The following is a 15,815-nucleotide window of genomic DNA, read 5'->3' as shown; positions in this document are numbered from 1 at the left end:
TCAAAATTTTATTCACAAGAGGTCGTAGGTTGGTTGTTTGTTGGAAATCTGTTTGAAAAGTTCAAAAACTAAAATAGTTGTTTTACTTCTTTGTTCCATTAGTACTAAGTCACAAGATCTTTGTAAGTCAGCCCTCTCTTCTTTGGTGTGAGCTTTCTGCTGGGACGAGGAGCCGTGGGCCTGGGAGAGTTGGACGAACTGCCCCACGTCCCCTGTGGTCGGGGCTGGTGAGGGTAGGCTTGCCTGTGGGTTTCAGCAGGTCAGTTGAAATCATGAGTTTCTCTAGAGCGGCAGTGGTTCCAGTTCCTGCAGAGTTGCCTTCATTTGGAGCAGAGACTAGAGTACAGATGCAAGGAGTCCACCTCTGGCTCCCTCTGGCCGCTGCCCCCATGGAGCCTGTCTAACTCGGCAGAGCAGGTGGGCTCGGACCAGCGGCTGTGCACCCCGGTGACCGGGAAACCTGAGACAACCAGGGTCTAGCTGATGAGCAGCTCTTCAGGCGTGATTTTCTTGTCTCATCTCCGTTTCTTCCTCCTCCAGGAGAAATGGGCCCCGTGAGGCAAGCGTGACCCTCAAGTCCAGCCCGCCAGCCCGACGCCCGGCCGGGAGGACAGCACCATGGCTGGAGTCATGGAGCAGAAGAGCGGGCTGGTGCGCGGCAAGCTCGGCGAGGCCGGCAAGAGGAATGGCCTGATCAACACCAGAAGCCTCGTGTCTGAGAGCAGGGATGGCCTGGTGTCCGTGTACCCGGCGCCCCAGTACCAGAGCTGCCGGATGGTGGGCAATGCGGCGCCGGCCGCCCCAGACGGCAGCAGGAACAAGCCGGTCCAGCAGCTGCTGGACCCCAACACCCTCCAGCAGTCGGTGGAGTCCCTCTACCGGCCCAACATCATCCTCTACTCGGAGGGCGTGCTGCACCCCTGGGGGGACAGCATGGCGGCCGACTGCTGTGAGACCACCTTCATCGAGGACCGGTCGCCCGCCAAGGAGAGCCTGGAGTACCCCGACGGCAAGTTCCTCGACCTCTCGCCCGAAGACATCAAGATCCACACGCTCTCCTACGACGTGGAGGAGGAGGGGTTCCAGGAGCTGGAGGTCAGAGCGCGTGTCTGTCATGGGCCTTCGGGAGCAGGGTGTGGGGCTCCGGCGGGATACGAGTGCCAGGTAGAAGTCGGGGCGTGAAGCCAGTGTGCGCAAGTGCAGGGAGACCGAAGCCTTCTGGGTGCCCTTCACTCAGAACATTTGTGGAAGATGCGGGGACGGAGAAAGAGCTGAGGACCAGGACCTGGGGGACTTCAGCAGAGATTCTGGTCAGAGAGGGCACAAGGTCACAGCCGTCAGGACAGGGCTAAGATGGATATAACGGTTGACCAGTGCTGGCAGGGGGTGGGGCTCTGCTGACACCCCGCCCACAGGGGAGACCGGTCACTGGCAAAAGCGAGTAGGGGAGGGGGGCTCATGGTCCTAGGGCCACACAAGGCTGGAAGTACACGTGTGGGGACAATTTGGGATGTTTTTGCTGCTACGTGTGGTTTCCTTAATTTGACATTCCAGAGCGTCTACTAAGGATCATTGGAAGAGCTGAAACCTGCTGGAAGAAACAGTTGAAATTGGTAGCATAAGGGGCAGACGAGCTGAATTATTGCAGGGTCCCGTCTCCCGTAGGGCAGGCACAGACGTCAGATCACACGCCCAGAAACGTGCGTGTTGGCTGGGGTGTGATGCACGGCCGCCCCCGTGGAGGGCGAGGGTGAGGCTGCAGCGGTCTGAGCCCAGGAGGCCAGCGCCCAAGCCGGGGGGCAGTCATTTTGCTGCTGTGAGGCTAGAGGGGTTTCCTCCAGGACATGCATGGCAGGGAGAGAAGGGCCGGTTTCTGTCATTTGGGAGGGAGAGACCTTTAGGAGGAAGCGTGTGGTCAGAGGGAAAGGAAGTTGGTTTCCTACTTTGATAGGTGAGAACTTTTTGTGGGTGGAGGGAAACATCCAGGGCAGAGGATGCCGGGGGGCTGGGGAGGCAGGAGTTGGCGTCCAGGCAGAAGTCGGATCTTTCTCAAGCAGTCCACACAAGGCTTGTCTGAGAAGGTTAACAAGTCCAAGTGCTCTAGGTGGAAGAGGATGGGATGAGGGCCCACGTGGGGGAGGGTCATGGAGCTGGGGGAGGGTGAAGACCCTCAGGGCGGTGACTCAGGGAAGCGACCATCCTAGAAGAGACAGCCAGCGTTGGGGGTGGGGGGGGCGGTCTGTGTGCAGGTGTGGTCAGGCCCGAGCGCTGTGACCTTCCCCGTGACGGCCGGCCGCCCTTCAGCAGGGGAGGCTCAGGGCAGAGCAAGCTCGTTGCTTCCTGCCTGCAAGCTGGGAGAGGCAGGAGAGAGCAAGGGAGGGTGTCGAGTAGACAGCCCCACTGCAGGGGCCCAGACTGGGGAGAAGGTCAGTGAGGTCACAGGGAACTGATGGGCCCAGGAGACCAGGGGCGTCAGGATCGGAGGTAAAACGAGAACGAGAAGCAGCTGGAGAGGTGGTTTTAGTCCAAACAGATATTCAGAAACGGAAAACAAAATGTGCTTTTGTAGCAAACCCTGTGAACAGAGCCCCGAACCCAGCTGACGGGGAGCGGAGCGGAGGGCAGCTGTCGGAGGCCGTCGGGAAGACCAGCACACCCCGGGGACCCCGTCAAGGGGCAGAGCGGGGGTGAGCTTGGGCCGTGCTGAAATTTGAGAAAGTTGGGCGAGTGCTTTAGCTGCCATTCAGGAGCCTCTGTTCAGCGTCCACCTTTACCAAGGTCTGGGGTTTTGCCTAAAGCCAAAGTGTAAGTGCTGCGTGGAGTTTAGGAAGCAGACATACAAAGATGCAATTTCAGCGAAACGCGGGAGTTATGGTGATGGAAACCTGCCGCTCCGAGAGCCTCCGAAGGAGAGGCTGACCCCCGAGCTCAGCGTGGGGCTCAGTTGTGGCTGCAGAGGAGGCGCCCGGTTGCACCTGGCCGGGGAGAGAGAGACCCTCCAGCAAGAAGGTTCATCGGGGTAGGGGGTGAGATTCAAAGGGACGTCGTGAGCAGATGACACACAGAGGTGTCCAACCTAGATCTGCGGGGACAGCGAGGGGTTAGACCTGGTGGGGCCGGGAAGGCAGGACCAAGGGGACATGGGATCCTGTCCCTGAGGACCTCACTGCCGTCTCGGGGAGAGTGGATTTTAGGCGGGGACACAACCCAGAGGCTTGGAGACAGGAGGGACAGTAATAGGGTCAAGAGGAGCCCCACGGAGGGGTGGGGCCGAGACTGGGAGCCCAGCCTGTCTGCAGCTCCAGGGGTGCCGCCGTGCAGGCTCGTGTGTAGGGGATCCCGGGGGGATGGGGGTGTTTCAGGTAGGGGTGCATCGTCAGAGCTGCTCTGGCTGCAGAGCAGGACGAGGGGCCTGTCATAGAAGAGGATGAGAGAATCAGGGCAGCATTACAAGTGAACAGATGCTCAGGAAGTGGTACCTGCCATTGTCTGGAGGAGATAGGAAGGAAGGGTCGGGGCCTCTCTGTGCACAGAGGGTCCCAAGCCCCCCATTGGCCAGGCTGGCTGGCACAGGATTTTCAGCTTTGTCACAAGTTCTTAGAAATCAGCTCCAACACATAACATCCCCAGCAGTGAAAAGTGGGGGACACTTGGTAGACTGAAAATGTAGAGGTAGCCCTGCCTACGCTGTTTCTTCATCACTCATGTGGGCTTCAGGTCTCCCCTCTCTCTGGTCACATCCTACAGGCAGGAAGTGTTCTGTTTTCCCATTCCATGAAAAAATAATGGGCATGTACGCATTAGCATTTGCTGTGTAACAAATATCCCCCAAATCGGTAGCTTCTAACAGCCCTGTGAGCTCGTGATTCTCGGGGTCAGCATTCTGCAGGGGTCTTAGCTGGATGGAGGCTGCTCTGCTGGGCTTGCCGGGTTCCCCCACTGGCCTGAGCCTGAGAATGTGGGCTGGGCTATTGGCCCGGGTGACAGAGGTGACAGGACCACATGCCTCTCATCATGTGGCAGCCGTGGTGGGGATTCCGGGAGCAGAGAGCAGGGTGAGCAGGGAGCCAGGGCTTTTCAAGTCTCTGCCGTGGAGCACACGTTATACATCTTATCTTCCAAAGCAAGTCACGTGGCCAAGACAAAAGTCGGTGTGGGAGGGGCTGCTCAGGGTGACAGGATAGGAACATGCCAACCACAGGGCCAGGACTGCAGCAGCTCCCACAGAGCAAGCATCACTTTTTAAGATCATTGAACTGAACAGAATGAGAACAGTCCTGGTCGTATTGTTACTCAAATAAAAAAAACATGGTCCGTATTGATGTGGGGCTCTTCCCAGAAGGCAGCTCTACTTCCGATAAAAGGGAAAATGTGGTTTTGACTCCTTGGGGAGTTCCATGGCTTCACTCAGTCTACAGCAGATCGATTCTGTTTCCTGGAAATCACAGTTTTCAGAGAGCTTTGCCCTGGTAGGAGCAGGGCCTTGTCACCAGAGCCTTTCCTCTGCCCCCATCTCTGCCTGGACTTGCCCAGCACTTGGAGTGGAGGTGGCCTGGTCCAGACGGGTCCGCTCACTGGACGCACATCTGTAGGAGCTCCTGCAGCTTCATTTGCCTCTGGAGCGGTGGTGCTGGTGTGAGCGGATCTGCAGCTGATTGAAAGCATCTTGTGCAGAGGCCTCCGCCACGGCATTTGCTGTGCGCTGCCAGGAGAGTGGGAGCCCGTCACAGCGGAGAGTCAGCCTGGGGAGTTGCAGGGGTGCGAGGGGATGGAGGGTGACCGGGCAGGCGCCTCGGGGGCCCTTAGGACGCTCTGGGTGCACGGTCCGGGGCCTCCTCCTGGTACCCGACCGCAGCTAAAACCACAGCTCACGGGGCCCCAACCGCAGGAAATCACGTCTCCTTTTCACACAAACAAACTCAAGCAGAGAGATTTCAGGCACAAGTAATAAAGCAGTTCTGCAAAATATAAAATTTGAGCTTAAAGTTATGAAATGAAGTGGGTGCGGGTCAGGGCTGGAGGGGCCTCATTGCATGTTGAAAGGCTGATCGTCGCCCTTTTGTGACAAAGCCAAGCCTCCAGCATCCATTGGAAAGCACCTGGGATGTCGTCACTGGGCAATAGTGACACGGGAAGGAAGCAGAAGGCGACGTGTGTTTGTGGAGCATCTTCCTGTGCTAGCCCCTCTGCTCACCCTGCCGTCTGATCCCGGCAGCCACACTGGGCGACAGGCTCTGTCCCTAACGCTGCACATGAGAGGTGGAAGCTTGGAGGGGTCCCAGGTGGCTCTCCTGGTGTCAGACTCTTGTGTCCTGATGGCGATACTCTGTGGTCCCTGAACGGCTGTTTCAGACACAGCTACCTCCTCATGTCTGAGCCCTCACCTGGGCTGTCCAAGCCCTGAGTCTGCCCTCCCGTGAAAAACCGGAAACCTTTTGGGAGAGACAGGGTTTCACACTCAGGGTAGCACCTTGCAGAGGCCTCTTTCACACACAGGAACGAAGCAGGGAGGACTCGCAAACATTTGACGAAAACCCCAAAGCGTGAAGAACAAAGAACAGAAGAACAAAAATAGAAGAGTGCACCCAGAGGAAACTGAAATCACTCAGAAAATAACAGGCAGTGTTTTAAGCACGATCTTAGCGTCCTATGAGGATGTGAGAGGCTGCTCCGGGGTGGGGCGGGGAGGCCGGGTTTCATTTGGTCTGTTTGCCTTGTACCTGGGCTGGACCCTCACGTGTGCTGGTGACAGAGGTGTTGACTGGGAGTCCTCGCCTCGCTCCTGGTTCGGGATCAGTGCTCAGACTCAGATTAAGGACCAAGTCCTTGAGGCTCTTAATCAGGTGCAGGGAGCAGCCTTTGTCAAGACTTGGTTAAACAGGAGTTTTTTTAATATAAAAAATGGCAAATGCTGGGAATTTTTGTCCTTTATTGTATTTATGTGACCTATTATATTAACTGATTTTCATATATTAAACTGTCCTTACATTTGGGGATAAATCCCCCATGGCCATGGTGTTTGCTCCTCTTTAAATACTGCTTGATTTAATGTGCTAACAACTTGGTAAGGATGTTTATTTCTGTGCCCGTGAGGGGTCTTGGTCCTTGACAACTACAGCTTTCTTTTCTTGTCTTTTTCTGGCTTTGGTGTCAGGGTGACCCTGGCCTCATAGGATGAGTTGGGAAGTGTTTCCTCCTCTTGTCTCTGAAGGACTCTGCCCAGCATTGGTACTGTTTCTTCTCAGGTATTCATTCATATTCACAGTGAAGCCATCTGGGCCTGGGCTCTTCTCTGTGGGAAGATTTTTGATTACTGATCAGCCCTGATTTCTCTATGATTTTAAAGCAAATCTTTAGGTTTTCGTTTCTTCTTGACTCAGTTTTAGTAATTTGTGTCATTCTAGGGATTTGCCCATTTTATCCAAGTTACCTAATTTGTCAGCATAACATTGTCCATAACATTCCATTTAAATCTTCTCACTTTCTATACAGTTGGCAATGTCTCCTCTTTTCATGCCTAATTTTGGTGAGTTTCCATTTCTTGCTTGCTCAGTCTCAGTCTAGCCAAAGGTTTATACATTTCCTTGATCTTTTCAAATATCTGTCATCTGTTTCCATTGGTTTGTCCTTGCTTCTCGGTTTTCCATTTCAATGATTTTCACTCAGATATTTATGATATTTTCCTCTCGTTTCCTATGGGCTAAATTTGCTCTTCTTTCCCTAGTTTCTAAGTTATTGATTTGAGATTTTTCTTCCTTCGTAATATATGTATTTAAAGCTGTAACTTTCGAACACTGTTTTAACTGCCTGCTATAAATTTTGATATGTTTTTTCATTTTCGATTTAGTTCAAAATATCATCTAATATGTGATTATTTATTTTCTTAATGGGTTTTTATTTATTTATTTATTTTCTTAATGGGTTTATTTATTTTCTTAATGGGTTTATTTATTTTCTTAATGGGTTTATTTATTTATTTTCTTAATGGGTTTATTTATTTATTTATTTTCTTAATGGGTTATTTATAAAAGTGTTTTTGTGATTTATTTATTTTCTTAATGGGTTATTTATAAAAGTGTTGTTTAATTCCCAAATTTCAGGGATTTCCCACACTTTTCCTATCATTTATTCCTAACTTAATTTCATATGGTTGAATAACATAGTTTGTATAATTTCTCTTCTAAGTTTATTGAGATGTGACATGTGGCCTAACATACAGTGTGTTCTGGGAAACGAGCCTTGTGCATTTGTGAAGGAACTTGTATTTGTCGTTGTGTGAGGAACCCATGAATGTTTGTTGAGTTGAGTTGGCCATGCTGTTCACGTTTTCTGTCTTTGTTGCTTATCTTCCTGGTCATTTCATCAGTTTTGTCAGTTTTTGCCTCATGTATTTTGGGCTCTATTGGTTGGTGCATGTACATTTATAATTGTTATATGTTGCTGGAATGTTGACCATTTTATCATTATAGAACGCCAGTCTCTGTGTCTAATAATGTTTGTTGTCTTCAGGTCTATTTTGTGTGGCATTAGTACGGCTGCCACAGCTTCCTTATTATTATAGTTTGCACGAGGTATCTTTTTCCATCATTTTGCTTTGAGTTTATTTTTGTCTCGGAATTTATAGTGTGTCTGTATAGAAAACACATAGGTGGGTCTTGTTTTTTTAATTGTCTTACAATCTCTGTCTTTTGATTGGAGTATTTAATCTATTTGCATTAACTGTAATTTTGTATATGGTTGAATTTATGTCTGCCATTTTGATTTTTGTTTTCTACATGTTTCTTGGTTTTGTTATTGTTGTTCCTCTTTTTCTTCTTACTGCCTTTTGGTGGCAAATATGCATTTGCACAGCCTCACATCAGCCTGGGATGTGAGGAGAGATCCCCAGGCCGCTGTGGTCCTCTCCTTTCCAGGAGCTCCTTGTTAAATTCTTGAGTTATCCTGCTGTCTGCCACTTGGCCCAACCAGGACTAGAGCCATAGTTTGGGAGAGCTGCAAGATTTCCAATTTGTATCTGGGACTGGAGTTTCCACCCTGTGCTCCTCAGTCAATTCAGCTCCTTCTAGCAGTGAAGCTTCTGGTCTCCAAGGGTAGCTCCACCCTAGCAGAAATACTTCATGGCCAAGCTGGTGGTGGATTTAGATCAGCCCAGAGCAGGAACACCCCAGACTCACACTATTCTGACTCAGAATTTAGCAGTGGTTTGTAAGCACACGCCCCTCCGTTTATCGTTGGCCCTGGGTCAGTGCAGAGTGCCCTGACGAGGCTGTTTGGACAATTCTGTTCAGTCATTTCTCAGGGAACAGGCCTGCCTCCTGGCTCTGTTATACCAGAAGTTTTGCAGGATATTATTTGAAGTGCTAGATGCATTTCCCAACAGGCGCTAGACATGGACAAGAATATGTTCAAATGCCCACAGAAGCCTGGTGGTTAGGTTAAGAATTTTAATCGAATTAATTATCTTTAAATAATATGACATATATCCACTTACAGCATTAGGAAATGAAATTACTCATTTTCCTCCCTTGAGACAGTCTGTAAATAAAGAAATGTATTTAGATATTCCAGTTTCTTTGGATCTATGCCTGGACCATTTGCACAGGAAATCTGTTTTATTTCCTATAGTCACGTCTTACCTAGCACTCTTCAAGCACCTCATTCTGTAAAGAGGCCTGTGGGAATAACTTCTCACCTGGAAATTAAATTTACCTTTACGAAGTAAATATTTTGAGGGCATCCTACATACTTATGATTTCCAAAGACAAATTCAAAACTATTGTGTGAAATACAAGCATGATGGGAACAGCAGTGCGCTATTTACCGGTTTAATTTTCTATGTCAAGGAAAACTCTCATATCAATGTGGGACTTGCGGCATGTTTCTTACACAATAAAAATCAGTATCGTTATAGTCTCATCTCACACGTGCCAGGAAAAGGCACTGGAGCATGTAATTAGAGCCGTTTGATGAGGAGAGAACCTCTGAGGTAATAAACCCATCTGTCATAAGAACACAAGGGGATCATTCGTCACATTTCCCTGAAACACTTTCCGATAAGCAGAAGGGTTGGGACATCAGACCAAATTTGTATGCCAAGGAAATAAAAGCCTTTTTACTCATTCAAGCTCACACTGATCTCTCAGCTGTGGCTTCTGAGCCCCTGCTCAGAATTGCAAGTGGGAGAGAGCCATCCATGTAGCTGTGGCCACCTGGAACTGGAGTCTTTCATCGTTGTAAGACTACAGTTATTGTAATGAAATCAGCTTTTACGTATGTACGGGTTGCTGTGAGCTGAACGTGCTAACCCGGTAAACGTGGTTTGAATAACAGTGAAAGGTGGGCCCGTGACTTTGGTGAATCTCTTCCATACTCGGTTTTGAACAAATGCCAGTAAAATTTTGTTCTAAACCAAATTGGGGTTTAATAAAGTTTCCCCAAGCTTAGCCAAAGGCCCACCTATTTCAAGCAATACTCACGTGAACAAAACTTGGTACCAAGAGGATCCTTTGGAGTCCCCGAGGGGCAAATTTGCTCGACGGTGCATGAAACGTGTCTCCTCACGGGCCTGCCGCTAACTCCCGCGTTCAGCGACCTCCAGGTGTGCAGAAAACACTCTTCATGGCCTGGAGCCCAGGGAATGCCATTTAACCTTGGCCCATGGTAACCAAAACCTCAGCTCCCACCTGCCACATCATAATGTCATAATGACATTATGTCATAAGAAAGTTTGTGCAAGTTTGTTAGAAGAAGCATATCCTTTGAATTCAAAGTATTGGTGATGACCACGTCCTTTTTAAGGGAATCGTGGGAAGTGTCACCCCCATATTATGGCCTGTTCAGCTTTCTGTCCGTCCCGCTGCTGGGGAAACAATGGCAGCATAACCACAGAAATCCAGGATGAGCCCAACTTCATGACTGCCAATATTTTCCATTTTTTCCCTAACAAACCATTTCACGGCGTTTCCTAAAAACAGAAGGAAAAGCTCACAGGACTGACACACAGGTAGTTTGGGTGCATTGTGAATTCTGAGATGCAAAAAGAAACTAACACGGGGGAGGCGGTGCAGGTGGCCGGCACTCGTGGGCTGAGGTTAAGCTAGGTTTTTGTTAACAAGAGGCATTTGGCTGGTGCGAGAATCATCAGATCGTTCAGACCGTTAGCAGGTGAGGGAGACTCCATCGTTCCGGATGCAGAGCCTGCGCACCCTCCTCGTGGCCCCGGGCAGCAGGTGCTCGGTGCTGATACTCACTGGAGGAAACAGACACGGAGGAGGCAAGAAAGAGGTCTCACTGTGCAAAGTGCTGAGGATTCCCGTCGGGCTTGTCTCCAGGGAGGGTGCTGCCCCCCTTCACAGGTGGGAGGAAGCGGGATGGCCCCACCTGGCCTGGCCTGGGTGTCGGCAAGGGTCCCAGAAGGAAGGCTGTTTCCTCCTGGATAATGAAAACCACGCTGCGCACCACAGCCCCGTCACCGGAGAAACACGAGGCCAAGTTAGGAAAACAGCCTTTGTCCAGTTAAAGAAGAAATCCACACAGCAGGATGTGTGTGCTTTTGAGAGCAGTGTTAGTGGGAAAATGTTCCTTTGCACGGTTCATCTGAGGCACCTGTAAGTCTTCATGTCGTATGAAGCAAAACGTACACCAGCCTGCGGTAGTGCTGTGTGGACAAGTCTGGAAAGGTGAGAACCACCAGGGGGTCTGGGGGACGTCTGTGTAATCATCAAACAGGTAAAACTTGAGAAGTCAGAGAACATTCCTCAGAGTGGAAAGAAGTATATTGAGAAACAGAACACGTTGCTTGGAGTCATAACCTTACACAAGACCTTACCCAGAGAGGTCTACACTGTAAAATGCAGATTCAGGAAGGATTTAGCAGAGAAAGCAGTGGTGTTTCAGGGAGGCTTGGTGGTGGAGGGTCAGGGATGCAATGGAGGGACAGCTGTAACTTGAGGTCAGATCCCAGAGGATACCTGTCTGTCCAGCAAACCATCCCGTGCTCTGCTGGCCCAGGCTGGGTGAAATCTGGACGTGGTTCAATATGGTAGATTGTACGGGATTTTCCTCTCGTGTTTCTTCTAGAAAATAGATAGATTTTCAAGCCTTTGGTAAGCTAGTCAATTACTGTGTCTCCTCTTCTAGTACTTTTGCTTTGATCCCTTTGATACATCGTTAGGTAGCAGATCACCCAAACTGAGTTAAATAAAATGCAGACACGCAGGGGCCCCGTGAGCAGTCGCCCACCCCCGTCGCCTCGCCTCTCACTCTGTCCCCACCACCTCCAGCCTCCTGGTCCCCCTCCGTTTCCCAGCCCCCAGGCGGCTTTGCAGCCCGCTCTGGACCCAGAGTGTTCTCTCCTCCCCTTCACTTGGCTGCCTTCTCGCCAGCATCCAGGTCGCAGTGCTGATATGCCGTTGTTTGTGTGTGTGTGTTTACTTGATGACTTTCTGTCCTGTCGGACGCGGCCGAGCCACCTTAGGCTGAGTTTCCCAGAAGCAGACGCAATGCAAGGATTCATGAGCACGTGATTTACTAGGAAACGTCCCCTGGGAGACCAGCCGGTCAGCGGGGGAGCAAGGGGCAGCGTGTCGAGAAAGGAGGGGGTTTCAGACAAAGCACAGAGGGGGCCCAGCCTGGCCTCGGGACCTGAGGTATGGGCAGTGCCCCCATGGCCCTGGGGGCTGTGGGCGAGTGGATTTTAGCCTCCTGGGAAAGGAGCAGAGACAGGAGCTCCTGGATACACCCCGAAGCTCAGCACCGAGTGGGCACCTAACGATCCTTTGTGCCGATTGGTTTCTTAGTAAATGAATGACTGTCAGAGGAGCCCTCCTGGTCAGTGTCATGCTTTTTTCAATAGAAATGAAGCCAGACGCTACCTGTGTGAGCACCCAGGCTCCTTGAGGTCTTCCTGGTGAGCATTTATGTGACCTCGACTTTGTTTAATGAGGTGCTTTAAAAAGTGTCCCACGTCAAGTGCACGGAGCAGACACGGGACCCGGGCCTCTGGTACTTAGCGCCCCGTAGGCCCTGCGGCAGCCCCGGGGCCTCCGCGTGGGGCATCCTGGCAGCAGCTGACTCTGTGCTGAAACACAAGAGCAGACCATGTTTCCCACAAACCACAGAAACGAAGACAGGCTCCAAGTAAGGACTAAGGAGAAAGCACGACGTGAAGACTGTTATGAACACAGCACCATCGGCATTTCATTAGAAAAGAGAGAAATTGTGAGGTCATTCTAGCCGGACAGAACTGCCCCATAACTGCAGGGGGAAGGGAGGAGAGGAGCCGGTGCCCTGACAGCCCTGCTCAGCCCCTGGCCAGTCCTCGGTGTGTCCATGGGGTTGAGCGGGAGCAAAGCGCCCAGTGACAGCCATGCCACTCCTCTGGGGAGGACCAGCATCATGTCACAGGGACGTAGTCAGAGGTGCTTCTTATGCACAAGGACAGAGAACAGAAGGACTGACAGTTTGTCACCGTTGTTGTTCACTTGCTGAAGCGGATGTTCGTCCAGAGGTAGGTAGCAGGGCAGATAACCGGGGACGTTCCTGGCACACACGGTGGAGAGACAGCGACCCCGCCACCAGCGATGGAGCATCCCCCGTGACTCCCCATCCAAACACCTCTCCTGAGCCTGGCAGCCTCCATGTGGGCAGGTCCCGGCTGGCTGGGGTGGGGCCTGGGCGTCTGCATTCCTGACGGCTCCCAGCAAGGCCGACACTGCAGCCCCTGGACCACACTGTGTGAGCAGTGAGCACAGAGAGCTCCGCTGACCAGTGGTCCAGGCGGCTTCTAACCCACCTCACAGACAGAGAAGGTACAAGGCTCACCCTTTCTGGAAACGTTTCCCTCTCTAGAGAGGGGCCGCCTCTGGTACCCCTTTGGATGCCTGAGGACCCATCTCTCCTTCTTCTAAGGATGGCCCTTAACACATGGAGACAATGCTCACCCCAACCCTGCCCTCCCCGGGGTCCCCCTCTTCCCGGTAGGGCATCACTTTACTCTCCTCACCATCCTGGTAGCTCTGAATCCCTCTTGAAATGAGTCGAGAAATGGATAATCCAGAGGTGACCTGCCCCCTGTGAAGCAGACTGGAGGTCCCTGACCCCCTTTCTGGACCCTCCCTCCCCGAGGCCGGCCAGCGCTACCGGGCAGCACCTGCACCACTGGCTGCCTCTCTCCGGTCCCCTCCCCCGGCCAGTCTCTTTCCATGAGTCCTCACTGCCTCACGCTTAGCCTCAGGGTGGCAGGGGGAAGGTGAGAATGGCTTGAGATCCTCTACACCTGTCTTCTGGAAATGCAGCAACTGCTGCAGCTTCACAGAGGAGGCAGGTGAGCTCCTGGCTGGGTAGCTGCTGGAGGCTTGGGCTATGTCCTGGCTTCGGGCCGTGTGCACAGGAGGTCAGTGTGCTCCTACGGGCTCACAGCTCTGTCCTTTGTTCCAGCTGGAACTGTCCCCCCATGACAGCCCCATCTGCTGTCCTTAGCACGGGCTGGGTGCCCACAGGAGGCCAACCACTGATCTGCCAGCTTTGAGTCCCTTCTCATAACACCTGGAGTCCACCTGGCGGGCAGAGCGTCTACGTTTGGGAGGCGGAAGCTAAGGTAGGGGTGACAGGGATTTGCAGGAGAGTTTGGATGGAGCCCAGCTGCCACGTAACGGAGAGAACGGGCACTTCCCCAAGCAGGAGATACGAATGGCAAATAAGCACACGGAGATGTTCAACACCACTACCTTCCGAGAAATGCAGACTAAAGCCAAGACGAAAGAGCACTGCACGGCCCTTAGGATGGCAGAATGCCAAGAACTGACACCACCAAATGCTGGTGAGGACGCAGAAGCGGGAAGGCCTCTCTGGAAGACAATTGGTCATTTTCCTGTAAAAACACCAACACCGGACAACCCAGCACCCCCATTCCCGGGTATTTACTCTAAAGAAACGAAAACCTATGTTCACACAGAAACCTGCACGAATACGTCACAGCCTTTATTAGTAAGAATCAAAAACTGGAATTAAACGCCCTTCGGTGGACGAACGGACGAACACACAGCGGCACCTCCCTATCGTGGAAAATCACGCAGGAACAAAACAGAGTGAACTGCTGACACCCCAGCAGCCTGGGTGACCCTCGGGGCCTCGTGCTGGGGGGGCTGGTCGGGGGTCTTGCATTGGACAGGGTCGGTGTCCTGATTTAGGTGCTGGCTCGTGCTTATGTAAGAGGTGGCGGTCAAGGATGTGGGACTCTGTTCTATCTTTGCAGTCCCTACAGGAACTCTGCTCTATTTTTGAAACTTTTATGTGAGTCTAAAATTGTTTCAAAGGGTATGTGTAAGTGTGTGTGTGTGTGTGTGTGTGTGTGTGTGTGTGTGTATACACATATACATCTCTGTGACCAAGACTTAGTTGAAGAGTTTTTAGATGTGACATCACATCTCACACACACACACAGAGTGAAATAATCTATATGTATACATACATACACATATTGTACAAGGCCATCTTTAATGAATTTTAATACTCTATAATCTTCAAACTAACTAATATATAATTTAAATATCTGCTTTCCTTTCAATAAAGCAGAATATTTCAGAACAGGAAACTGGGAAATTAGTGATTTTTAAAAAACGGCTGGTATCTGATGACCTAGAACAGCCCCAGCCAGTACCTTGACATACAACCAGAGGTTTTCTGTAATGGGATCTTGCACAGAGGCAGCCCTTGGTTTAGAAGATATTCTCATTCTTACAAACTAGGGAGCCCACCTGGGCCATAGGCACATGCAAATGTGCAGGGCAGTGGCCATGGTCAGTGGCGAGGGGCTGAAGGGTGATGGGCTCTGGGGTCCCCGCTCCCAAGTTTCGGGCAGACGGCTTTCTCCTTGCTGCAGAGATGGGAGACGTAGCTCCAGGGGCCTCACGCTGTACAGGGGCTGGTGCCTTGGGCCAGTACCTGATGCCATGAGAAGATGAAGGAGAAATCAAACAAGCCAGGCGGGGGAGCCACAGTCTGCCCTCACCGGAGCAGCACAGACGTGACTCCCACTCAAGCCAGGGAGGCTTCTGGAGCCTAGGGTGGAGGGCGCGCAAAGGTCTGTGGAGGGAGGTGGCCGCCAGCCTCTCAGAGGAAGGCACGTGGTTCCCGCCTGCCCCTCCCGTGGCACCAAGTAGCTCTTGCACTTCCTTGGGAGCCAGGGCCTTTCTGGTGGGTGGACAGATGGGTGAGGACAGGTGGATGGACGTTGTATCCCCATAGCTTGTTCCCGGGAGGTGCATGCTCCGCTGGGCCCTCCACCCTCCTCGCCTGTCAGCCGAGGGCAGCATCCCTGTGGGCCCTAGTGAGCCACCCGCTGCCAGATTCGCCCGGGAGACCTTTGCGACCCGGGCCCCGGTGGTGGGCACGCTCAGCCTCCTGACTGCTCAGTGCCCCAGCTTTGTTCCAGAAGCCGCCTTGGGCTCCGCAGGCCTCTGAGCTCCCGAGGGCAAGTGTGTGACATCCAACACTACTAAGCAGCTTCTCTGTGGAAACATAAAGAGGACAAACTTGATGAAATACCAGCGTAAAATGAATTATTCTTGTGTCATGAAAAGAGTGAATTTGATATTTTTTTTCATTTTTCCCTGCAATGCTCACAGCGTTTCCATTAAAGCATAATGAAAAAAGAGGGGAAAGTGTATGCAATTTTTAATCCCCAAAAGAAAGAAATTCAATTTAAAGTATAATTTTTTCCCTCCTAAAACGGCACACGTGTGAGGGGTTTTTTGACTTTTTATTTTCGAAATAATTTCGGACAGAAGAATTGCAAGAACGGTACAGACAACCCC

The 15,815-nt window shown here is 51.5% G+C and overlaps 1 protein-coding gene across 1 annotated transcript in view; it reads left to right on the top strand.

Annotated features, from left to right (window-relative positions):
* Positions 1 to 618: 618 nt before the first annotated feature.
* Positions 619 to 15,815, top strand: part of SYNDIG1 (synapse differentiation inducing 1) — a 57,187-nt gene continuing 41,990 nt past the window's right edge. Inside the window, exon 1 of the mRNA XM_060124112.1 lies at positions 619 to 1,095. Coding sequence (XP_059980095.1) covers positions 619 to 1,095 — 477 coding nt within the window. The remainder of the gene's footprint in view (positions 1,096 to 15,815) is intronic.

The sequence above is a fragment of the Lagenorhynchus albirostris genome, chromosome 15 (genome assembly GCF_949774975.1).
Source record: "Lagenorhynchus albirostris chromosome 15, mLagAlb1.1, whole genome shotgun sequence".
Taxonomy (NCBI): Eukaryota; Metazoa; Chordata; class Mammalia; order Artiodactyla; family Delphinidae; genus Lagenorhynchus; species Lagenorhynchus albirostris.
This window is presented reverse-complemented; position numbering and strand designations above follow the sequence as displayed.